The sequence below is a fragment of the Lissotriton helveticus genome, chromosome 8 (assembly GCF_964261635.1).
Source record: "Lissotriton helveticus chromosome 8, aLisHel1.1, whole genome shotgun sequence".
NCBI classification, from domain to species: Eukaryota; Metazoa; Chordata; class Amphibia; order Caudata; family Salamandridae; genus Lissotriton; species Lissotriton helveticus.
Genome location: NC_136069.1, coordinates 849420342 through 849446273, shown reverse-complemented (window position 1 = coordinate 849446273; position 25932 = coordinate 849420342). Strand labels below are relative to the sequence as shown.

General features: G+C 46.3%; 1 protein-coding gene across 1 annotated transcript in view; it reads right to left on the bottom strand.

Annotated features, from left to right (window-relative positions):
- Window positions 1-25932, bottom strand: part of LOC144771790 (pyruvate dehydrogenase E1 component subunit alpha, somatic form, mitochondrial-like) — a 105457-nt gene that overhangs the window by 35895 nt on the left and 43630 nt on the right. The window contains exon 3 of the mRNA XM_078656073.1: window positions 16667-16738. Coding sequence (XP_078512199.1) covers window positions 16667-16738 — 72 coding nt within the window. The remainder of the gene's footprint in view (window positions 1-16666; window positions 16739-25932) is intronic.

Here is a 25932-nt window from a genome sequence, read left to right as displayed (position 1 = left end):
GTGAGCCCCCCGCTGACTGGCAAATTGGTGAGGCGGCGCGGTCTCCCAAGGAGCGGTCAAAATTACGCTCATGGCGGCAACGAGATCCTAGAGTGAGGCACTGGGTGACGGACTCCGGAACGGGCAGAAGACAAGCTGAGGATAGCGGGTAAAACCGGCCCATGCTACCTCTGACACCTCTGCCGCGTTGATGCCTCGAGAGCCCCGACATTTCGGGGCTCGTGCCTGCTGACCTGGTGGAGCAAGGCCCTCTGAAGTGGCGACCCCCGCCGGCTGGGACGACTGTAAAAGCAAGAGAGGAAGCCACCCTGAGGAGCGGTATCTGCTGGGGACACGGGCGTTGTCCAGCAGTAGCGGACGAGACGCCCAGCCGACAAACGCAGCAGCTGATTGTGGGTGCGGGCGGCCACTTTGCGATTGGAAGAGCCTATGCAGAGAGAGAGCAGCTGGGTATAGCCGCTAGAGCATTGCTGAACTGCCGTGAGCTCCATAGAGGGCCCTAGGGGGCTCCGATCAGAGGCGGCGATTGAGGCTCACCGGAGGAGAGTGGAGCCTTGGACGAGAAGAGGCCCGCTATTGACTGTACGCGCACGAGGTACCTGACACGTAGAGGTGAGGCTGTGGGGTCACGAAGGGAGGACCGGCTGGGGGCGCCGCGGCTGGTGGGGGCTGTTTGTCCTGAAGCCCCGGGGGATGCCCTGACCCATCGGACGTGGTCCTGAGGCGCTGATTGAGCAAGGTTTCACATGTACAGAAACTTGCTTGTATTCAGCCCTCTCAAAATAACATTTAACATAAGAATCAACATGTTTTGGCTATTAATATTTGCATTACACAACATATTTAGTAAGCTGGGGAAACTTGACAATGTGCTTTTACTAACAGTAACCCGAGTGCCTTAAAATGGCCTCCAAAAATGCGGGAACTCTTATGCGCATGCGTCTGCCACATCTACGTGGTGTGACCTATCTGTGCTTTGGTGGGAAATTCATGCTGCTGCGCACTAGTGCCAAGATGGCTGCTTCATGCTTACTCATACTGACGCACATGCTGCTGCTTGTACTAAACTTGTGCGTTCTGCTTAACTAATAATGCTATAGTATAAATAAAGTAATGGGGTTAGAGTAGAGATACGTGGTATACAGTGCATTCATTTATTTTTGTATTCTAATGTTTTTCTATTTGACTTTATTATCAGCTCGTATTTGGGCCTGAAAGTGACACGAAACTCCATATTGAAAAAGCTGCTCCTGCGCGGAGAATCCCTGAAAATCACGAAGCCACTTTCATTGAATGGCTGCCAATACCCTTCTTACCCACGATGTTCCTAGGAACCTGCTCATCTGACCTCTAGAGAGGAAACAAACAGACTGTATCAAATACAATGTATTGAATTTGTATACCAATATTGCTGGTGGAATAAAATCATGAGAACATAAATTATGGGCGGGAACATGATCAATATAAGTCAATGAAGAATGATCTCATCTTAGTATGGTGTGATGACCTCTCCTTGTCTTTTTAACTAATCACTGAAGGGGAACGCATAGATTTGCAACATTCAGGGGTGGGACATTGCCCTCGAAATGGTATAACTAAGGAAGGTTTAGTTAGAGAATTTGTCCGACTTGTCCAAGTAGCTGACCTGTCACTGACCCAACGCATGCTATAGGAGATCGAGAGCAGAGGTGCTGGCGGAGCACTCTGTCAGAAGAATCGAGGTGTTTGTGGGAAAAGTATCGATTTCCCAGTCGGGTACCAAATTTGGCTAGAGAGGGCTGTGATGCTGGTGTTGCACTTAGCAGAGGCCACCTGTCCTGATCTGTACCTGTCATGTCCCGTGGGCACCTGATTAGGTAGGAGCCTTCTCTTTTGCCCCAGCCCGTGGCCAGGATTGGTCCTTGCACCATTCTAGGTAAATAGAATCCATGTGGTATGTCCTTGTGCTATTTCCCTTTCTCGCCCTTCCCAGGTACCAATGTCTAAAGGTGTTACTGTGATTTCTTGCAAACTTTATATCTTATTAATCATATTCTTACTTATGAAATTTATGGTCTCTGTAATTTGGATGAAGACTCACCTAAACTTGCATAGATAAAGCATTTAAAACTTTTCCCGAGTCTGTGGTTATTACAGGAAAGGTAAATTTGTTTAAAACTACTTATTTATTCCAACACCTTTTTCGATCCCTAGGACTTATAGCTAAGGTGACAAGGATTGGTAAGTCATGGTTTACAGATATGTCCTAAAAAGGACTCAAAGTACTGATAGGCTAAAATAGTAAAACACAGGACTACTAGTTCAAATTGTGAATGTTGTATGTGCCCAGGTGAGTATGGTAAATTGGTAGCATCAAGAAGACCGACATCATAGAGGACTGGCGGCAATTTGGGGGCACAGACCGCCAATTTAGACATATGTACCATAGGTCCTCGGGGGCGCCGCTGGACGCAGCCTTGAGAGAGGGAGCGGCCGGCTGCCCGCTACAGGCCACGGTAGACACTAGGGGGGGCCTGGCGGACTAACCTCACTGTAGGAACTCGAGGGGGCATTGCAAGGGAGTGGAACCCCAGAGGTGGAGAACGGGTTCCTCAGTAGGGGTGCATGAGGAGGCTGCCAGGCAGCAACGGCCACAGCAGAAAGGCCCCAGGCAATGATTAGAGGGTGGTACTGTAGCAACGTTACTCGGAGAAACGGTGATACCAGTGATTTGGAGTGACTGAGGTATTAGAGGGTTGCCGCTTTGCTTTGTTAGTCGGCTGCCACAGCGGGAGGCGAGTGGTGGAAGTGAGCCATCGGACATTCCACACGGGTATCACTTGCTAGTGTTTCCGAGATAAAGGAAGGAACTGTATGGTGGCCTTTGATTGCTGTGGGAGACCCTCATGTTGGAGGTTATGGATGTGCATGAATTTTGGGACGTCACTTAAGACCATTCAAGCGTCAATCTCATTGAGAGTACAGATTGATCAGAGGTGGGGAGCCGCTTGGTGTCAGCACCTGCAGTGGTGAGAAGTTCTGTAGCAGATTGTTCGGTTGCGCAGGTCTCATCTAGGATCAACTGGCCGCTGGGTCTGGGGAGCAGGAGAATGCCTGGGCAGAGAGGTACGCCCGGGCGGTGGTAAGATACACTGTTGGCCTTTGATCTCCTCTGGTGCAGAGTGAATATATTGTTGGTCGTCAGTGGGAGAGCTGCTTTGTTGTTGGGTTTGCTACACAACAGTTCATGGGGAAGCCACGAGCGAAGCAAGGTGGGCACCCCCTGAGGTGGATGAAGATACTGTTGCGCAAGACAAGCAGGAAGAGATGACACAATGTCCGGAGGGGATGATGCAACAGCAGGTGGACCAAGTTCTTAAAGCCATCACTGACACCAGAGTGGCTCTCCAGCAGGACATTGTGCATGTGGCGCAGGGGCTGGGCCTCCTTTGGGCAGACTATGGGAAGCTTGTAGATAGGGTGAAGCAGACGGAGGTCACCCTGGAGGCCATAGAACCCGCCCATCAGGCACTGGAGGCTCAGATGACAGATGTCCAACACCGATTGCATTCGCTAAAGCGGAGAGCTGAAGATGCCGAAGGGAGAAATTGAAGAAATAACATCCGGGTGGTGGGGCTGCCGGAAGGAGTGTAAGGGGCCAGTATAGTGGATTACCTGGAAAATTGGTTGAGAAAGGAAGTTGCCCCTTAAGGCCTCTCCTCCTTCTATACCCTGGTAAGAGCGAAGAGGGTCCCGGCTTGGCCGCTGGCCCCCGGAAGGCCTCCCAGACCGGTGGTAGCGAGACTGCTTCATTATATAGATAGAGATCTCCTGTTGAATACCGCCAGAAATCTGGGCCACTACACAGTGGGCAACGGTAAAGTAACATTGTTTAAAGACTACACAATGGATGTACAGCGCCACCGTGCTTGGATTCTTTAAGTCAAGAGGGCGCTCCGAGACAAGGGCCTCCAGTATTCGCTAATGTTCCCTGCACGTCTACTGGTGGCTATGGATGGTAAGACCTTTTTCTACGACAGCCCTGAGGAAGCTTGGACTTGACTTGAGTCATACATGGTGGGCACAGGTGCAGCAGGGCGCAATGTGAGCGCGCAGGCAGAGGGACCGCGCCTGCATTGTTTGCGCCGCACCCAAAGACACCGTCCTCCCACCCGAAAGCCCACAGAAACACAAACGGAGAAAGAACAAACTGCTGTGTTGAAGGGCGTTACGGCCATCTCTCAAGAGGAAGGAGCGGCATCGTTGGCAGCTACTGAATCGGAAAAGGGCTCATTGTGGTCGGACACAAATGAATCGACAACAGGCAGTGGTCACTTGCCGAATGTGACACCTGGGACAGCGGGCGAGCTCGTAGATGCCTAAAGTCTCAGATTCAATTGTGAGGGCGCTCAGCTGAAGGGGGGCTTTGTTTGGTGCCTAATTGTTTCCCATTATTCCTGAGGGTGGCTGATGGGCGGTGTTAGAGGTATCAGTGGGAACAGAAGAGTGTGTGGAAACTGTGGTTCCATTATATTATTTGCCTCAGGAGAGGTTGACTGATTATCTTTGGGGTTACGGCGCAGGATGATGGAGGAATAGGAGGTCGATCCTTTACGGCTCTGGGACGTCTCCCCCTATTTTTGTGTGGGTGTGCTCCCTCTGTATTTACTGGGGGAACATTTGGGATTCTAGATTGGATGGGTACTGGATTTGTAGCGCCTGTTCTGGGGTGGGGTGGTTGGGGATGTTTTGGGGTTTCGTTTGGGATTGTTAGAGCCACCGGTATGTTTAAAAATTGCGAACAGATGTTATTAGAGCATCGATTTCAGCATGGGGTCACACTTGATTTAAGATGCATTACTTGGAATGTTCGGGGGCTCCACACAATGCTATGAAGCCATAAGGTGCATGCTTACTTAGTTCGCAGGGGGGTTCAAATAGCCTTTCTCCAGGAAACTCATTTTAATCAGGCTGAGGGATTGGCGTTGAAGCGCAGATGGAGAGGGCAAATATTCTATACGACCTACTTGGCTTTTGCTAGGGGGGGCTCTGATATGGGTTAGAGACCCATTCCAGCCCGTGCTACAGTTAGTGGATCCGGAAGGGAGGTTTGTGGTGGTGGCGGGTCGCCTTAATGACGTGGATGTGGCACTCTGTAGTATATATGCCCCTAATGTGGATCAGATTTCTTTCTTTAATCACCTATCGGGGAGGTTAGCACCACACCTGACAGGTTCAATATTGATGGGAGGGGACTTCAACTCTATTGTAGATACCGAGATCGATAGGTCCCACCCCTGCTGCCCGATGCCCCCATACATAGAATCTCTAAGGCTAGGCGTATGTGGCAAGACAGTTGAGGGTTGGTGGATACATGGCGTGCACACCACTTAGAGGAGCAGGACGATTCTTACTACTATGGCCTACATGAATTGCATGTAAGGCTCGATGCGATATTATGCACCCCTGACATTCATGCAAAAGTAGAACATAGTGAATATCTCGCCAGAATGCTATCGGATCATAATCCATTATTAGTTAAGAAACGGTGGCTCGGGAGAGATCCGTTCTACCGACCTGGCGATTACGACCGGAGACGCTGAAGGACCCTGTCTTCCTCGAAAAAATTGGGACAGGTTTAACTCAATATTTTAGCGAGAACTAGGGCACAGCGTCAACAGTGGCGTTGGAGTGGGATGCGTTTAAGGTGGTAGTGGAGGCCTATGTATCACTAAAATGGTGGGGGTGAGGAAGGCACTATTGAACAACATAGAAGCAGCAGAAAAGCGTTTGCGAACAGCGGAGAGGGCTCGCCCAGAAAACCCGGGAGCACAAGGGGAGGTTTTGGATGCTAGAGAGGCGGTAGCAATGCAGGTGGATAGGCTGCGCTGCTTTGATCACCGATCATACCTGGCGAGGGTGCACACATAGGGGGATAAAGCGGGCACGTTGTTGGCATGGCTGGCTAACCCGAACCCCCAAGGATCGCCCGCATTAGGCCTGAAGACTCCAACAGGAGAGTTGGTATATACGCAGCAGGGGATTAATGGGTTGTTTCTGGATTATTATACTGACCTCTACCGCAGCAAACAGCGACATGCTGAGATAGCCATTGGGCTGTTCTTATTGGATTTGCCATTATCCGAGTTGGAGAAAGAACAAGCTGATCTGCTAAGGCAGAAGATCACGATGGGCGAAATTAGGGGGGCAATTAAGCATATGTTGCGTAACAAAACAATGGTGGTGGATGGGCTACCCATTGAATTTTACTCGATGTACATTGACTGTTTAGCTCCACGTTTATTGGCAATGTTCCAAGAGGCACGGAGGGTGGGGACATTACCGGCAACCACTCAGGACGCTATTATTATCCCACTGCTGAAACCTGGGAGGGACCCCACTGATAAGACGGCATATCGCCCACTTTCGAGGTTAACAGCTGACTATAAAATCCTGAGTAGGATACTTGCGACCCGACTCCTCCCGTACATGACACAGCTGGTCCACCAGGATCAAGCGGGATTTATCCCCAAACGGAATACGTCTATTAACATGCAACAATTACTTCGCATTTTGGGGGGGACTGCAGCTCTGTATCATTAGCAAGGGTTCTTTCAGTTGATGTTGAAAAGGCTTTTGACAGCTTGGAATGGCCGTACCTGTATCAAGTTATGTGAGTGATGGGACTGGGGGAGGGTTTCGTGGGATGAACTGAGATCCTTTATAGGTCTGCGACAGCTCGGGTTCGGACAGGGGTGACGATCTCCTCTTCCTGTTCGATTAGGCGGGGAATGCGGCAAGATTTCCCGCTCTCTCCCCTGCTGTTTGCCTTAGCGATCGAGCCGCTGGCTGCACATGCCAGGTCGGGGAAGTATTACACTGGACTAGAACCACACAGATGACTTACTCATGTTCCTGGGCAATACAGGGGGGGCACTGAAGGGGATGACATTTCTGCGTACATTTGGCGCTGTTTCAGGGCTGCGGGTGAACTGGGCAAAGACTTGTCTATTCCCTGTGGATGCCGGGCCCCACCCAGGTGGAGGGTATACGATGGGAGCCTTGCTGCTGACCCTACCTTGGCACTAACATTTATCATATAGAAGAGGACCTGTTGAACCGTAATATAGGCAGAGCTATGAGAGGGATTAAGGGTAGCTTAATTTTTTAGAGCACGCTGCCGTTATCAGTAGCTGGTCGGGTAGCACTCCTGAAGATGGTGGCATTGCCACGGTTGTTATACTACTTTAGGACGCTGCCGATTTGGATACCGAGCTCCTTATTCAAAATGCTTCGCTCTCTGGTAGGAGGATTCTTGTTGGGAAGCGGCAGACGGCAGGGGGCTCTGACCACAATGATGCGTCCCAGGGCTGAGGGTGGTTGGGCGGTTCCCGACTTTGAACTATATTATTTGGTGGCTCAGCGGCGGTGGTTTACCCAGGCAGTGGCAAGAGAAGTTAGAGGATCGGATGGCCCGATGGGTCGGTGGATCCCGCGTCATGTACTGTCCTTTATTATACTTCACCAAAGATTGCATTTTCGGTCGTTAAGTCATGAAGAGCAGACTTTGAGGCTATGCTGCAACCGGAGCCAAGCTAGAGGTGGGATAACTCGACCGTACGCTCCAGAGATTCCTCTGGGTATGTGCACTGCTCTTCCACATGGGGGGACTGGACAGCGCTGGCCGTGTGGGAGGAACTGGGAGTTCAAGGATGGTTATGACCTTACCAGGGGCGACTTCCTATTGTATTCAGCCCTTGTGTCTGCAATCCAACATCACTGGGGTGGAGGATTATCGGAGCCATTGACATCGCTGGTGTGCCAGTAAGTGGTGATGGCGGCAGGGACCGGTAAAGCTATAACGTGTCTGTACAGACGGATGGTGAATGAGGGGATACAACCATTGAGCCGATTACAACGGCAATGGGAGGCAGACCTATGTAAGGAGATCCCTGAGGCGACTTGGGCTAGGCAGTTGAGAGAGCATGGAAGAGCACGGGCAATGCTAGGTTTCAGCTGATTCACTTTGTATTGCATAGAGCGTATCTAACTCCAGCCAAGAATAATAGGTATTTTGGATTGGATACAGTCCAAAGCCCACATTGCAATTTGGTGGGGGCAGAGTTTCCTCACATGATGTGGAGTTGCCCGCAATTGGGAACATACTGGGAGGAAGTGGTTGACACGCTCTCTGAGGTTACGGATAGGCAGATAGAACCGGACATGGGTACGTGCATACTGCATTGGTTTCCCCATACGTCTAAGACAAAGGTCACGAGTAAGTTCTTGGATTTAGGATTGTTGCTCGCCAAAAGAGAACTAACAACGCACTGGAAATCCAGGCGAGGGCCCAGTATTGCGCGCAGGAAGGCAGAATTAATTAAATGGGCAACTAGTGAGAGCACGGTGCGATTCCAGCATGCTAGGAGGTCCAACAAAGATAGGGCCATAGAAACAGCAAAGGTGTGGGAGGCATTGGTGGTGTCCCTGCAGATGCCGGACACAGAGTCTGATGAAGGTTCAGTGCTGGAAATGCCAATGGATACACCTGAGCGAGTGGATCATAGCCTGCTCCCAGCAGTTCCAAATGGTGCAGATCTCGAACTAGGACCATGTTAGATCAGACCGATTAGACCAGAGGAAGAGGAGTTGCATTAACAGTAATGACTATACAGTGTGGTTTGCTTTATTAGTACGCTATAGGACACACCAGTGGCAAGGGATGGGGGAGAGACTGGCTTATATATACATTGATGCATTGATTGATCAGATTATTGAAACATGTGCAGAAGGAGTACAGGAAGCAAACCTTGCCATGGATACTGGGCGCTCAATGGATCCGGATATGATCGGGCTGAATGGAGGGGTACTTGAGTGTGTATACAAAGTGGCTAGATGATGTACCAAATGATGATATAATGCTTGGAGTTGAATTAAGCTACTGTAATGTACATTGCCAGACGTTTACGGTTGGGCGAAAATCAATAAAAATATATTTATTTTTTTACTGGAGTTGTTGTGACTATCCCCGACGCCGTTTCTATTAACTAACATTGACTAGACATGGGCAAATGAAAACTCCAGAAAGAAGGGGGAAGAAGCCCACTAACAATGCTCCCATCACTAAATATTTAATAAAATGCTGTGGTCTTATTAATAATGAAATCATTCACGTAGAGGAGCAACTGGCAGCAGCTAAATCTGCACTGCATGCCACTCTAAAGGAGACTGATTCAGAAGGTGGAATGGAAACTTTAGTATCCGAGAATAACATGAGAAGTAAGGGCAAAGAGGCAGAGATACTTGAAGTTAATGAACCTACAAATGCAAACCCACATAAATCTTCTAACCCCTATGTCCTAACCTCATCCTTGGAAATCTCAGAAATAACAGACGATGCATCTATGATATCCCCCCTGGCGAAAAAAAATGAAACAACCAGGACGATTAGCAAATAGCCCAGTGGAAAAGCAGACAGCCAAGATTACAACTAAGGCTAAAATAAAAGCAAAGCAAACAAGCATTTGCAATGCAATAGGCCTCGCATTTACTAGAGTTTGAGCTATTGGCATTGTAGATTACAATGCCTTTTATTAATGTGTTGGTTTTTTTGAACAAATAAATAAAAGGCATTGTCATTTCAAATGCCAATAGCATAAACTTTCGCAAATGCGAGACCTATGGCATTGTAAATGCTTGTTTAAAAAGAGATAGGTTGTCAAATAAAATCCATGAATAGGAAACTTTGAGTCTTACAGACTTGGAACAATGCTGTAATCATAGTGGGAAAGCTTGAGATTAATCAAAATAAATGTGAGCACGTGTGTACTGAACATGTTAATTTCCTTTATGTAGAAAAGTAAAGGAGAAAGCTATAAATGTATAGCGACTAACAGCAAGGGAAGATAAAATGTCAAATCAAGGGGTGGGGGGGGCACAGGAAAATATTGCTGCAAATTAAAGCAGGAACGAGAAGGCACGGTGAACAGGAGGATGGAATATGGGGAGGGAAGGGAGAAACAGAGGAAGGGATGAAGGGGAGAGAGCTAGAAAAGAAGGGCTAGAGGGAACATGATGGTAGAAAGGAGCAATGCAGAGGCGAGGGGACTGGATGGATAGAGAGAGGTAGAGAGGCACGGTGAAAGAGGAAGAGAGTGCGGTAGAAAGCAAGAGAGGGGACTCGAGCGGTAGGTGGAGAGCGATAGATGCGAGGGAAACAGCGTAAGGGGGGAGAGGGGAACAGCGATAGAAAGGGAGAAGAGAGTGAGACAGCGGGTGGGGAGGGAGAAGAAACTAATGGGCGGGAGCGCGAGATGCATGGGTAGGCAGAGGGGCAGGGGAAGCGAGCGGAGGCTGGCAGGTGAGTGGAAAGACAGGGTGCTAAGCCATGTGTGTGTCTGTGGCGGGGGGTAACTTTAATAGGGCAGCATTGCACCGGGGTAGACCAGGGGCCGCCGTAGATATACGGCTGGTCCGCTGAATTTGTGCGAGCGGCGTTATTACCACACAACACGGAATACCGTTTGCACCCTAATCCTGGTATTACTGCAGCACTAAAAAATAAGTGCCAATGAGCAACGTAATATTCAACTGCCTTTTTCTGCAGTTGGTTTGGCACATTACAAACTTCATCAGCATTTGAACCCCCACAGTGTTGCTTAAGAGGTTTAGCAAGGCACAAGGTTATGGCACTGAAGCACATTGTGTAACCTAATTAACAAGTAAAGTAGTAAAGAAAGAGAGAACGAAGTCAAGGTGAGAAAGACAGGGCAAGAGTAAGAGAGGAATTAGGTCAGCTATTGGAAAGAAGAAAATAATGAAGAGGGGAGTCTGAGAGAGAAAGAGAGTGAGGGCCAGAAAGAAACAACCAGACGTAGGTAGATACAGAAGAAACAAGTACGGTATTGAGAAACTCACCGCCGCAGCCCGGCTTGGACAGGAAGCCAGACAACCTGTGTTGGGACAGGGGCGGGGCTGCAAAAAGACAGGAAGCAGACGGGAGCCTACCCCGCCCTCCTGTGCCCGTGAAGCCAGTCGGACGTGAGCGTGTGAGCTAGCGGGGCTCCCGTGCTCATGGAGAGCCCCGCCTGCTGCCGAGACTGACCCGCTACCGAGGGAGAGAGGGACACGCAGAAAGAGCCCGGTGAGTGGGGTGGGAGGGAGGGATGTGTGCGCGTGTGTGTGTGCGCGTGTGTGTGCGCGCGTGTCTGTGTGTGTAAAAAGTTCTTAAGGCTTATCAGAGAATGTAGCAAGGATATGCCTTGATCCTCAACAGTAGGTGAATCCTTGAAGAAAAGTTCAGAATGTCCAAGGGAAAACAAATAAGAAAAGTTCCCAAAATATAGCAGTTGGGTTGATGTCTATAGATGCAGGTGAAGTCCAATTGTCGCCAAAATGTAGTATTGTCCATGAAATGATGAGCAGGAAGGCACAGGTGAAATTAATAAGAGTTTATTGTAAACTCTGAGCTAGAGACCTCATCCTCAAAAGTCCAGCATACAACTGACTTCAGCTTGAGGCCAAACATTCCAAACTAAATACATTTCATATTAGAATACAATGCACATGCAAGAGCCACAGTACAGAACAGGTGAAGGTGGCTTAGCTATAATAAAGAATACCACACACTGCCTGTGAATTGGACTGAGTTAAGATTATTGGGCTGGGGTAGTCTGTACGTCAGGCACTCATAAGGTCCTGATCACTTCCTGCACATTGTATGATGGGATCAGGTCAAAGGTGTCGTGTCCCTTCCAGGTTCAGGGTTTCCAAGATGAGGATATTTTTGAGTTAAGAGCCATGGCCCATACCATTTTCGGGTGAGTGTTGTCTGTGGGCACCAACGCTTCTAGGGCAAGAGGCATAATGACGTCACTTGAGGATTCTAACTTTAAATCTGGTCTCATGGTTGACATCATTTCCGAGGAAGGCGAGAGAAGTGATGTCACTTCTAGGTCAGGGCTCAAGCACGATGTCAAATCTAGGGTACGATTTCTGCTTCTGGCCTCGTGACGATATCACTCATGATGACATCACCAGGCCCAAAAGTAACAGGACTTCCAGAGCATGGCCACCAATCACACATATAAACCATAGCAACTTTTGAGATTGATGAACAGTATCCCTTCGTACTCCTTATGTCATAATCATTCTCCACAGTTAATACAGCTAACCTTCCCTCTCATCACATGACACCCCAATAGGCAGAGAGTGAAGTGAACGTACAGCGTTGGGTGACAACCATGCTATTTAGCAGCCATGCTGTGACTTCTGGGAGTCATAATACATAGTGGCCGATTCACAAAAGGATTTCCGAGTACAAGAAGTAGTACGTCGGGTGTATTATAGACTCTTACCTGCTTTTGCAAATGGACTTCTAAACATTCAACTCCCTATTAGTAAAACTGCGAAAAGAACAGTCTTTTCTATCTATACTAACTGTATATGAATATTATCTGAATATTCCTATTCTATTCATATTTTAGGTGTTTTGGGGCAAAGTCAAAAGGTGTATAATAGTATGTTAAAGAGTGATAATAATTTGCAGCTTGTGCAAAATATGAACCAAAACAAAGAGAGAATAGCAGGGCACACTGGGAAAAGGGGGTAAACAACCTTTACATCGCAACTTTTACCACGCAGTGCTTTTACGACGCAACTTTTACAACGCAAACCATTACAACGCATTGCGCTAGGGGGCGCTCTAGGATAGGGAATGTGTTTAATGTACTATCCAACACCTTCCCTACTATCCACGGGGACTGGAGTTGGAATAGTAAATTAAAAGCACTACGCCTAAAAGCACTATGCGTTGTAATGGTATGCGTTGTAAAAACCGCGTTGTAAAAGCATGCAATGTAAAAGCATGCGTTGTAATGTCATACATCCGAAAAGGGTCACCCTATTCCTGAAGCTGTATCACCAGCTTTTGAAGCACATATTCCATATGAGAACCAGCAAAAACTAGTAGGCATTTCAAACACTTCGGCACACCCTTTCCCAAAATCAGTTCTAAAAGTCCGCACTGCATGAAACCAGAGCAAAAGTGAGGCTGATAGAATGTGGGCGTGAGGCTGAAGCAATCCCAGTACCTTTGCAACTCTGTGACATTACATGACTAATAAATGTGAAAATATATACAGATGTAACTTAAGGTTTTCAGTCTCTGAGGCGTGTGTGGGGGATGATGGTGGTAGACTGAGGCAGCTCGTCGTTAGACCCTAGTCACAAATTGCCTTTTGTAGTATGTTTACTAGTACTATTAACAAAACACTGTGCACTAACCTAAATGCAGGGGTACTCTTAACAAAATGCTATGCACTAACCTAAATGCAGGGGTACTATTAACACCATGCCTTGCACTAACCTAAATGCAGGGGTCAATTACTCCACCTATCCTATCTTTTTTGTTGTGGAGATATTTGCGCCAACTGCAGAGATCACCGCACATGTAGGTATATGGGTTTTTCCCCCAGATTTTTAAATAGCGCAAACTAGACCCAAGACATCGGGTTTCAGAGCGCTTTAAATGAGCACCAGTTTTGTTACAGACGGACACATTCATTTTTTGTTAGGCACAGGAAGATTAAGTGCTTTTCCCAGAATCACAGGATGTTGAGCATCCTTGCCGAGACTTCAACCTGATTCCCCAGCTTCGAGGTCGACCGCTCTAACCGTAAGGCTATATCCTATTTAGTAGTAAATGTTGAGGGACATGGAAAGTGGCTGGAAAATGGGGAATACTTACAACTAAATGGAAGGAGTTAAGGAAAACATTAAAAAGGTTTAGGAAAGGTTAAGAAGGGGTTTAGGGAGGAGCATGCACCCACCCACAAAATAGTAAATTCATTATTATTCATAAACTGCACTTCTATAGTTACTACAGCCAAAAAGAGCCCAAATCAGAAGTAAATGTACTACCGCTCAAAGTAAGGCCAGCACCACATATGGTCAAGCACAGGTAATGGTACTCCCAGCATGTAAGCATCGGCAAAGGTGCTGTGACCTCTGGAGTCCTTCAGCATCGGGACAGTGAAAATTGAGGCAGGAGGTTCTCTGATACCACTGATCAAGGGATGCATTTAAGTCAGTGGAGCCTTTAAATTCCAATTCAGTCTCTATGTTTGTGGTGTCAGTCTCCCAACTTGCTTTGCTGAGGCAATTCTGTTTGAAGTATATCCGCTGTTTGGGTGCCCCCGTCGAGCCGTAGGAAGGAAGAGCAGAGGCATTGAGGCCTGTGGGGTGTGGACAGGAGGTCTCCTCTCACTGTTATATTGGTCTATTGGTCGGCAGCAAGAGGTAGGGAAGGGAGGAGATGATAGACAAAGGGGATGAGGCAAGGTGGAGAGGACCCCAAGAAAGTACCATCTGGGGAAGGAGTTGGAGAAAGTGCCCTCTAGTGGGGAGCCTGATTAGGAGTATATTTGTTTTAAACTTTGTTCATGGATCAAAAAAAGTAGGGTTATGCTGCACCCTTTACTGCATTATACCAAATTTAAGAGGAGATAGGAAATATCAAAAAGATGAGATGAAAGAGACATCTGCAACACCTGGATCAGCTTAAAATACATGAGGCTGAAAAAGTAGGCTGTCTCAATATGCAAATAAAAACCTTCTATCCTCCTCAACGTTGCCTGAATTCAGTGGGTCAAAGAACGCTAGAGCTAAGGCAAAGAAAACATTTGATTAGATTTTATCACCCGCCCCGCAGACATCTACCTCTTAGAAGTCAAGGGCAAACTGCACCAGTACACTTAAGTTTTAACAATTTGAAAAACAGCTCCTATTGGGTCCATGGCATTGGCTCATTTAATCAAAGATCGCTTTGAAACTTAGAGGAGTAATTCCTTATTTTGTGAAGAAGATACTATCCCAAGCGCAGAGGATCCCAAAGGTAGACCGATGAATATAAAGATTACTGTTGCACATGGGGATACATGTAGGGACACAACTCTTTCACCTGAATTAACTTCAATGGGGCTTACACACTTCAGTTCGCCTAGTGAGTCCAGTACAGTGCAGAGGGAATTAAGCAACATGGGTAACTCATACATTCAGCCTACTCATATCACGTCTCCTGAATGCACTGGAGGTGACACGTTCACATCAGTGTAGGAAGTCCAAGAGCAAGCTCCCAACCTAAAGACCCAATCATATGTTGTTTTGCAAGTGGGCGCCAATGAATCCGAAAGGAAATCTGAGAATGAGGAAATAATGTTAAATGAAAACATCCCAGAATGGGTACCCTGATATGTAGTTACACCTGTAGCTACATCTGTAGTCTTGTCTTACACCAGAAATCTGGGCAAAATTAGAGAATTAGTGCCAGGCCATCTCCAAGAGGTAACAGCCCTAGAGATGGAATATGCAGGATCCTTGCGGAAATTATTCAGACAACTAAGACTAGGGGTAGCAGCAAGACTTTAAAGTGCTTTCCCACATCCGATATCTCTCTAGCAGATATTAGGGAGACTATCTTCAACTCACATAGAATTGTAGACAAGAACCGCGCCACATTTTTATTCCACTAAATAAAAATAGACTTTCAATTAAATAATCTACATGATATGCTACACCAACAAGACTTTAAGATTTCTTTCCTGCAGGAAGCTTTTTTGAAAAATTCTAAGTCGTTAAAAGATGTGAGGCAGAAAACAAGCAAGAAGTCTGTTGAGATTGTAAGACTGGATGCTGGGAATGAGGGTTCTAGAAATGGCTCTGGAACGCCTGGAAAACCATTCCTGAAAATATAACTTAAGGCTAATAGGTGTTCTTTGGACTGCAAAGATTGACAAGGAGTTAAGGAGGACTGCCATCTTTATTCTTACTTCAGTTTCTCAGAATTTATATATAGACTACTGGAATTAAAACAACTATAATGAGACTTTTAGAAGCAAAGGACGTACAGCTTCCTTGAAACACCCCTCAAGCTTAAAGGTTCATAGAAGGTGCAGACAGATTACTTGCCAAACTATGAAATGTGAATTATGCAATATAGGGAAATAGCAGAGATGACGGGAAGTACATATGTGTAGATTCAACTTGTGTCCTAGTTAGCATTGAACTAAGTTAGTTTTGGGCTAGGTTACAGAAGCTTTTCCCCAAGAGTGAGTTCTTGAGTGTTGCATCAAGGATAATTTAGGAGTATGGGAAGGGATGGGAAGGGAACTATTAGGGATTGTTGAGCTCAGGGAAAAGGGTAGGATTCATATTAAGGGGGATTTGAAAGGATAACTCAGAGGGTAGACAATGGAGCACTATAGATAATTGTGGGTTGGTTTGCTGTGTGGTGGTCAGCACAGAATGCAACATAATAACCCCAGTACAACACAACAGCACAATTAAAAAATGCAGCACAAAAATACAATAACACAAAAAACTAAATAACACATCACCTCCACAACAAAATGCTAATCAACTAATAAGCACAAATATTAATGTCACACATTTCCATCAACAGAGAACAGCTTTCATAATACGGTGGAGAAAGGTATTTGCAACAAGCACTTCCTTACTTACAACCAAAGACATGTATTAGCACCAGGTAAAATGTTTTGGGATCCAGCCATATCTTAAATTAGCACTTGCAGAGCTCACTTTATGTGGTATGGTCCCAAGGTTACTCAAAGTTTCACCTGCTCACTTACGTTTAAGACACAGACATATCATAGCTTGAAAAGTTACTCACCTTTCCAGACCTGCAGTACTCAGCAGCAAACTTTGTGGCCTCCTTGACACACAAAATGTCCATACCATCAACCTAAGAAAAATAAGAAAGCAATAAAACTACACTATGAGCTCCTAGTAAAAAACAAAAATTGACCAGGGCGGCAACATTAGGAACAAGGAATTTATACAACAGTAACCTTTAAAAGGTGTATACATATACTTGTCCATTAGTTCTTTGTTATATCAATGTGGCCTGCTCAGAGATCAGACATGTGCTCTCTCTAAAATGATGCAATTTTACTTTTCAAGTGCAGCCATTGCAGACAAATCTTTTCTGATTTTGTGTCTTACTATAGGATTGATGCTAAATGTGTACAAAATTGATAAAGATTTATGTGTAAAATAACAATCCTCTGTTCAGTAGCAATTAGACCAATCTGAGGCAGTTGAAGATTATCACACAGTTGTCACACATTTCCTATATGCTGGACCTGTTTATATAGGCCTATTTCACTGATTGGACATTGGTGGCAGTTGATTAGGCATGTCAAATGTTTTGTGCGGCCTGCGTAAAAACATTCATGTACAGCCCCACATTACATGAACGCCTTCTTCTAAGCTAAAAATATATATTTCAGCAGAGAAAGAAAATACACCACAGCACCAGCATCTGGCACCATCCAATGGTGTAGGTATGTTAGTTGTGTCATCATTAAACAGAGAAGGCCTGCTGCAAAAAAGTCTTTGTTTTCCACCTGTGTGAATTATTTGATTTGCTTTTACAGAGGTCAGCATCTTATGTTTAATGTTCATTTTTGTGTCAGCTCTCTCTTCAACTATTCCCTCATCTTCAACATATTCTCAATTTGTTTTACCAGCCCAAGGCATCACCTTATGATATTAAAAGTACTCTCATTCACTGGGATTCCAAGTGGCATGCTTCATCATAGAGTCCTCGTACAGAAACCTAGTGCATCTGGCTGGGGTTAACCTTGGTAGCCAAGGGAGCTCTTTGGTTATTGGGTAAGTTCCTAGATGTAAAATAGTCTAGGGTGTCCTGAGGGTTAATTTCATTTTCAAAGGGCACTCTGTTTGAATTAAATACAGGCGGGAATGAACTGAGGAAATTAGTATCCTCTGTATCCTTAGGTCAGCATGTTTCAGCCATCATATCAATGCCTCACCGGGCGAGTTGGCTTTCATCAGTAACTTAGAAGGATCCTGTTAGCATCCTATTTGTGTGCATTCAATTGTGAAACTTCCATTTGGCATCTTAATACATGCCATACATATGAACCCATTTGGTCTCTATGCTCGCATTTCTTTAGTAGCATCCTCACTGTACACTTTTATAAGTGCTGTGCCTCCGAAATGATCCCACATTTGACTTCCCTGTTTAATGCCATAGCGCTGGATGCCAAGGTATCAGCCTCGATGGCCATCTCTGTTATCCCAAAACCGGGGAAGAACCTTCAACTATGTGCAACTTATCAACCTAAAGCCCTTCTTAACCTAGATGCAAAGCTTTGCTCTTCGATCTCGGCTGCCAGACTTGAGGACCTGATGCCCATTCTAATCCACCTGGACCAGTCTGGTTTTATGAAGGGGCGGCAAACACATGACAATATTCGCCGCACTATCCACCTTATAGAAAAAGTCTCTAATATTAAAATCCCTGCTATTCTGGTGGGGCTCTTCGCCGAAAAGGCTTTCGATAGGGTGGACTGGTCCTTTCTTTTTCTCACTATGCAGAGATTCGGCTTTGGAGAAGGGTTTCTCAATATGGTCCGGGCCAACTACCATCTCCCGCAATCGAGGGTCCTAGTTAATCGTCACCAGTCTCTCCCCTTGAACCTTAGTAGAGGCACGTGTCAGGGCTGCCCGCTCTCCCTCCTTCTATTTGCCTTCAGCATCGAACCTCTTGCTACACAGTTTTGAGACAATGAGGCAATATGAGGCATACGCTTCGGTGGCACGGAACATAAAGCCTCCTTCTTTGCAGACGATGTAATACTGCCGCTACTGGAACCGTCCACTTCCCTCAGAGCGGTGCAGGAGGATCTACACAACTTGGAGCGGGTCTCTGGTTTCAAAGTGAATCTCTCCAAATCTTCCATACTTACCCTCACATTCTTGGATGCAGCTGTGGCGAATCTGCAAGGCCAAACTCCACTTCAATGGGGCAAACACTCTCTGCTCTATCTCGGAGTGCACCTCACTTCTAAAATCGGTGACCTCTATAAGGCGAACTTCCCCCCACTGGAATCACAGCTTAATCAAGATTTTAAGAGATGGAAGCCGTTATATATCTCCTGGTTTGGTTTGAATCAACGCTGTTAAGATGGTGGTGCTGCTGATGCTTTTGTATCTCTTCCAGGCGCTCCCCATAGCACTGGAGCGTGATTTCTTGCCGCGCTTACGATCTACGATCAAGTTTATCTGGCAGGGAGGGAGAGCACGCATTCCCTTTCACGTTATGCAACGTCCCAGACAAAACTGGGGTGTTGCCCTCCCCGACTTCCAACTATACTATCAGCCAACTCAACTGAGGGTAGTGCTGGAGTGGTCGGTGAGAGAACTGCAAAAACATTGGCTCCATATGGATTGGGCGATTGTGGGGTGAACCGTCGATGATGTCCTATGGAAACCAAAATCCGACAGGCCGGCAAATGCATACCTTAGCACGGCCACTTGCACTACTCTCACGGTATGGGACCAGGTCACAAAGCGGGAGGGCTGGACCACTTTCCCCTCTCCTCATTGGGGTGATCCATTTTATTCTAGCCCTTCTACAGGCAATGAACAAGGGACCTTTTGATAGCTGGCGGGAGGGCGGCTGTCTAAAACTGTCAGATTTATTCTACAATTTCGATGTTCGGATATTTGACACCTGCAAAAGAGAATTCCAGGTTTCACACAAGGAACACTAGCATTACCTGCAGCTCAAGCAATGGGTCACCCTCCCTCACATTAGGGCTACTGCTACCAGAGATCTCACGGCCATGGAGCAGTTGGTTCTCAAGGCAGGAAACATGAAGGGGGCGATCTCTTCGCTATATGCCTTCTTCCTCACCACTCTACATGCACCCCAAGCAGCATATATGTCCTTCTGGGAGCAGGTGCTGGGTCGGGTGGTCTCCGACTACGAATGGAAACATTTATGGGGCGAAATAATAAACATAACCACTTGGTGGCTCTACGGGAAGCACATTACAAGACATTACTGGACTGGTACCTTTACCACACCAAACTCAAACAAATCTTTCCTGACACCTCAGATCTCTCCTGGCAGGGCTGCGGGTTGCAGGGGGACTTTCGGCACATCTGGTGGAATTGCCCCGGTATCCGGCCTTTTTGGCAAGAAATCTTCTCTCATATAAAGGACATCCTGGGATACCTCGTCCCAACTTCTGTGGAGGGGGTACTACTTGGCCTTAGGGATCCTACTCTGGAGCACCAAACAAAGTCCGATAAATCTATCTTGTGGGCATGTTTGGGGGCGGCAAAATGTACGATAGCATTTGCTTGGAAAATGAAAGCTGCACCGGAGATTTCGCTATGGCATTCACGGCTGTGAAGAATTCACTCTATGGAGGCCTGGCAGACATCTTCCTGGATGACTTTAAGTCCATCGACACTAAGGGGGGCCCATTGGTGTCTTACCTTTCCAGGGTCCGACCCTTGGCAGTTTCTTCCCCCTCCTGAAGATCCATGCACTTATTCCAATTCTAATTCTCCTGTCACAAACTGACTACAGCGCTCGCTAACCCCCGCACAGTTTAGGCTCCGCTACTGCAGCCACACATACTCGATCCACCCGTGTGCCTTACTTTACTCATGTATGGTTTTCACCACCACCAGGGTTGGGGAGGGGGAGGGCTGGGTTGGGGTGGGGTTCCCTGCTTTTGTTTATTTTTATAGTTTTTTTTGTTGCTTATATGGTTCTTTTCTGGGGCTGTTTGCCCGACACAAAATGGTTCTCAGCATTGAAGATCACAGGGGGACTGTAGCAGACCTAGTGCCATGTGCAACTGAACTTCCATTAGCTGACGGGTTTGACATTGGGATCTGTACGCCCTACTGTACTCTATATGTGTTCTTATGTGACAGATTATGCAGCCTATTTACCTAGGCTACACTGGCCAGGTTCTTCATCCTGAAGAGAAAAAAGGGTCCAGAATAAGCACATTTCAGATAATTTTAGTGTCCATCAGTATAAATATCTCTCACAAATCCTTTTTTATGGTAGACATGAAAGGAGTAGGACAGAGTAGCCTCATAGGCTGCTGTTATATGTCTAAAAAAAGAACACTATGCCTTTAAGGAACCAGGCACCACCAGTATCCCATAATGCATAGCAGGAGGCAGTTACTTCAGTTCTTTTTGGAGGGTTCTGATAATAGATATGTAATAAAGGAATTCCTCTGTCTAATCCGCAGTTGAGGAGGGAGGGTCGCTTATGACTATAATGGAAATACCCTGCGAGAGAAAAGAAGTTACAGGTAAGAAACCATTCCTTCTCTTGCCGGAGATTTACATGTATAGTCATGAGCGCTGAATAGAATAGCAAGCCCATCCTAAAATAACACAACGAACCAGACAGAGGATAATGTAAAGAACTTAAGAAAAGAGATTTCTGGGTGAAGCCTGCCCTACTTGAGCATCTGCTCTAGCATCAAAATCTAGGCATTAATGCTTTGTAAATGTGTGTACTGATTTCCAGGTAGCTGCTTTACAGATCTCTAGAATAGGAATATTGTGCAATAAGGCCATAGTGGCTGCCTTCCCTATAGTGGAATGAGCCTTAGGTTTGGCTGAGAGACTTTTGTTAGCTTTCTGATAGCATAATAAAATGCAAGACACTATCCATCTCTAAATTGATTTTTTAGAAGTAGCCAGCCCTGTACGGACTGGACCATAGTTGACAAACAATTGTTGTTACTGGTGAATGCTCTTAGTTTTATCTAGATGAAACCTAAGAACTCTCTTTGCATCCAGGGAATGAAGGGATCTTTCAGCTGGATTAGAGGGATTCTGGAAGAATGTTGGAAGAGATATTATTTGATTGACATGAAAGTCCGATACCGCTTTGGGGAGGAACTTAGGGTGAGTTCTCATAACTACCTTTATTCGAATGGAAGACAGTTTCAGGTTCATGAGAACAAAGAGCTTGGATTTCACTAACCCTGTGGGCTGAAGTGATCGCTACAAGAAAAGCCATTTTTCAAGACACATTTTGAAGAGATGCCTTGTGTATGGGTTTGAAAGGTTCCTGCATCAGGCATGACAGTACTATATTAAGCTCCCATGGAGGAGAAAGGCATCTGATGGGAAGAAATACCTTTTTTAAACCATCTAAGAAATCCTTAATTACTGGGTTTCTAAAAAAAGGAGCTTTGTGAGGGACATTTTCTATAGGCATTCAAGGCTGCCAGGTGAACTTTTATTGAGGAAACGTGTAAACCAGGTTTTGCTAAGTGGAGTTAGTATCGAAGAATAACATCTTCCTGGCAAGTGGTAGTGTCTTTGTACTTGGATGAGTATCCGAAGGATGGATAAGCGTCTCTCCTCTGAAGCAAACTTTTTTGCCTTTAATGTGTCGATGGAGGCTCCTGGATAGTGCAAGGTCTGTACTGGGGTACAGATGGACTTGTTGTGATTGATTTGAAGTCCCAGCCTCTGTAAGAGATCACGAGTCCAGTTGCAATGAATCTGTACTTCTTGAGCCAAGGATGCCTTGATGAGCCAATCATTTAGATATGGATCGACGAATACTCTGTGTCTCCGTAGATGGGCAGTGACCACTGCCATGCATTTGGAGAATGTTCTGGGTGCTGATTTCAGACCAAATGGGAGGACCCAATACTGGTAATGGTCCTGACCCAGCATGAACCTCAAGAAATTGCAATGCTTTCTTGCAAATGGAATGTGAAAGTACGCGTCTTGTAGGTCGATTGAGAAGAGCCAATCCCCTTAATGTAGTTGAGGATAAATTTGGTGTAGTGCCAGCATCCTGAACTTTTCTCGCCGAAACCACTTGTTGGCTGTCTTGAGTTGTAGAATGGGTCTGAATTAATTTCTGTCTATTTTTTTACAATAAAGTATCTGGAATAAATGCCTGATCCTTGCTACTGTTTGGGAGCAGGACGAGAGAAGAAACTAAAGAACTACAGAAATCGACGAATCACTCTTCTTGCGGCTGTTTTTCTGACGCATCTTCACGGCACGAGAAGAATTTCCATGCATTGCCGTGCCGCTAAGAAAGCCATTGCAGCGCCTGTTGTTGCTGCAAGAATTGACACATCGAGGGATCGCGGCTAAAAAGGACCGACGCAGCACAGCGCCGCCGCATCGATTGCTGATTTCCATGCATCATACCTGTGCAGCAATTTCTCCCTATGCATCACCTCCGGGCCGGAACTGGCACGAAGAATCGATGCATCACTCCCCATACAGACCGGAATCGACGCAACCCTTCCTCTGCATGCAGCGGGACTGGAGCATCATCTCCTCAGGGTCTCAGGAGTGTTGCATCTCTTTGTTTTCCAATGCTGCGGCTGTTTGGCTTGGTGAACTTTGAGGCAACTACAGGTACTTTGGTGAAAAGTCACGCATCCATAGTTTTCTATGGTACATGTTCTTGAAACCTTTTGAAAGTCATATTTTTAACTGTGTATGTTGGATTTTTGTCATCTTAGTGTTGTTTAAGATATTTTATTTTTCTAAACTGGTGTAATGTCCTTTTGTGGGGTTTCCACTGTGTTACTGTGAGTACAAATACTTTCACATTGCCTTTGGGATAAGCCTGTCTGCTCGTGCCAAGCTACCAAGGTGGGGTGAGGTGGGGTTATCTAAAGTGTGTATTCCCCTTACCCTGACTAGGAGCAAGGGTCCCTATTTGGACAAAGGTACCTACCTCTGCCAACTAGAGACCCCCATTTCTAACATTGGTGGTCAGAGGTGAGGATTTGAACTTGTATTTGTACTTGACCCACAGTGATTGGTGTACATCACTAAGTTTAGTGCAGACCACTACGCAACCACATACTGTGTTTTGTTTTTATCCTATTTTTGAGTAACCCTTAAACCAGAAGTAATGTTGGAGAACTGGAGTTTGATATTGAAATGTTAAGTAGTTACAAAGTGGGTAACCTCAAGCAGTTCTGCAGGAACTTTGGATGTCCCACGAAGACCCCCAGGAAGGAGGAGCTACAGAAGGCCTTAAGGGCCTGGTGGGGGCCTGTGCTGATCAGTGCTAAAGTGCATATGCTCTCTGTGTAAATTGTTATTGTGATTGGTAATCCGTGGTCAGTGTATTTGATTTACCAGTAGGCCCCTATTAAAGTGCACTGAGTGTGCCAGGGCTGGTAATTCAAATGCTACTAGTGGGCTTGCAACACTGATTGCGCCAACCACGTGAGAAGCCCTGAAAAGAGGTTGCAGGCCTGCCACCGAAGTGCCTGTGCGCAGTTTGTTAACTGCCATGTCGACTTGGCAAGTGCGTCCACTTGCCAGGCCCTACCCTTCCCTTTTCTTACATATGACACCCCTATGGTAGGCCCAAGGAAACCCCCCTGAGCAGGGTGCAGTGTATGTGAAAGGTAGGACAAGTACTGGTGTGTGTAACATGTCCTGATAGTGAAATATTGCCAATTTCGTTTTTCACTATTGAAAGCCTAGCTTGCCCCATAGGACAGAATGGGGAATGCTTTGTTAAATTTTACAAGCATAGGGATAAGACAGAAATATGGAGTTTGGTATCCTCGAACTCAGTATTTAATAACACATCTTTTAGTAAAGATGGTTTTTAAATTGTGTGTTTGAAAATACCACTTTTAGAAAGTGTCTATTTTCTTGTTCATCCTTCCTGTGTGCCTCTGCCTGTTTGTAGATTGACTGGCTTTGGAGTGATAGGGCCTGGGAAAGTGCAGTGGCTCCAGGAGTCTGGATGAGTCAGCACTAGGCTGAATAGGCCTGGTCTGCATTTGGAGTGGTGGGAGGAGTAGCATCTGTACCTGAATAGGGCTGTGCCTGCCTTCCACAATGCTGGCTCCGGCCCCTGTGATGTGTCTGGAGCCAAGACTCACACTGACAAAGGATGTTGTTGTGCACTTGCAGAGTGCCCCCAGAACTGGTTTAAACTGGGCTCAGACCCCCTTTCACAAAGAAAACAAAGACATTTTGGGGTATAAGTATCACACCTATACCCCTGACCTGTAGATAATTCCTAGAACTCAAGAGGAACCTTTGCCAAGGAGAAGAGCTGGAGAGACTGAGGAGAAGTACTGCCCTTGCTGTGTGTCTGGGGTTGCCTGCAGTTGCTGTTTCTGCCAAGGAAAGGAGAAGGACTTTGCTGAGTGCTGTGTCCCCTGCTTGAAGGAGATCTCCAAGGGCCTGAAGTGAGCTGGCCTCCTTTTCAGAAGTCTCTGAGACACAAAGATTTCACCCCCAGTTACCCTGAACTCTGCTGTTCTGAGTTCTGACCCGCCTTGAGGTGCCTGTGCCAGTTTTGGGCCTCTGGAGGTTGTTGCTACTGTTTGGGAGCTGGAAGAGAGAAGAAACTCAAAGAACTACAGAAATCGACGCATCGTTCTTCTTGTGGCTGTTTTCCCGACGCATCTTCACAGCGTGAGAAGAATTGCCACGCCTCGGCACGCCACTGCGAAAACCGTCTCAGCGCCTGTAGTCGCTGCAAGTATTGATGCATCGAGGGATCGAGGCTGAAAAGGACCAACCCAGTGCTGCGCAACGCCGCCGCATCCCGGATTTCCATGCATCGTACCTGTGCGGCAAGTTCTTCCGATGCATTACCTGCGGCCTGGAACGGGCACAAAGAATCTACGCATCACTCCCAATATATATCAGAATCGATGCAACCCTTCCTCTGCTTACAGCGGGACTGTCGCATCGCCTCCTTAGGGTCTCAGGAGTGTTGCATCTCTTTGTTTTCCGTGCTGCAGCAGTTTGGCTTGGTAAACTTTGACGCAACTACAGGTACTTTGGTGAAAAGTCACGCATCCATAGTTTTCTATGGTACAAGTTCTTGAAACCGTTTGAAAGTCATATTTTTAACTGAGTATGTTGCATTTTTGACGTTTTGGTCTTGTTTAGTTTAGATAAAGATATTTTATTTTTCTAAACTGGTGTGGTGTCCTTTTGTGGTGTTTTCACTGTGTTACTGTGAGTGTTGGTACAGATACTTTACACACTGCCTTTGAGATAAGCCTGTCTGCTCGTGCCAAGCTACCAAGAGGGTGAGCAGAGGTTATCTAAAGTGTGTATCCC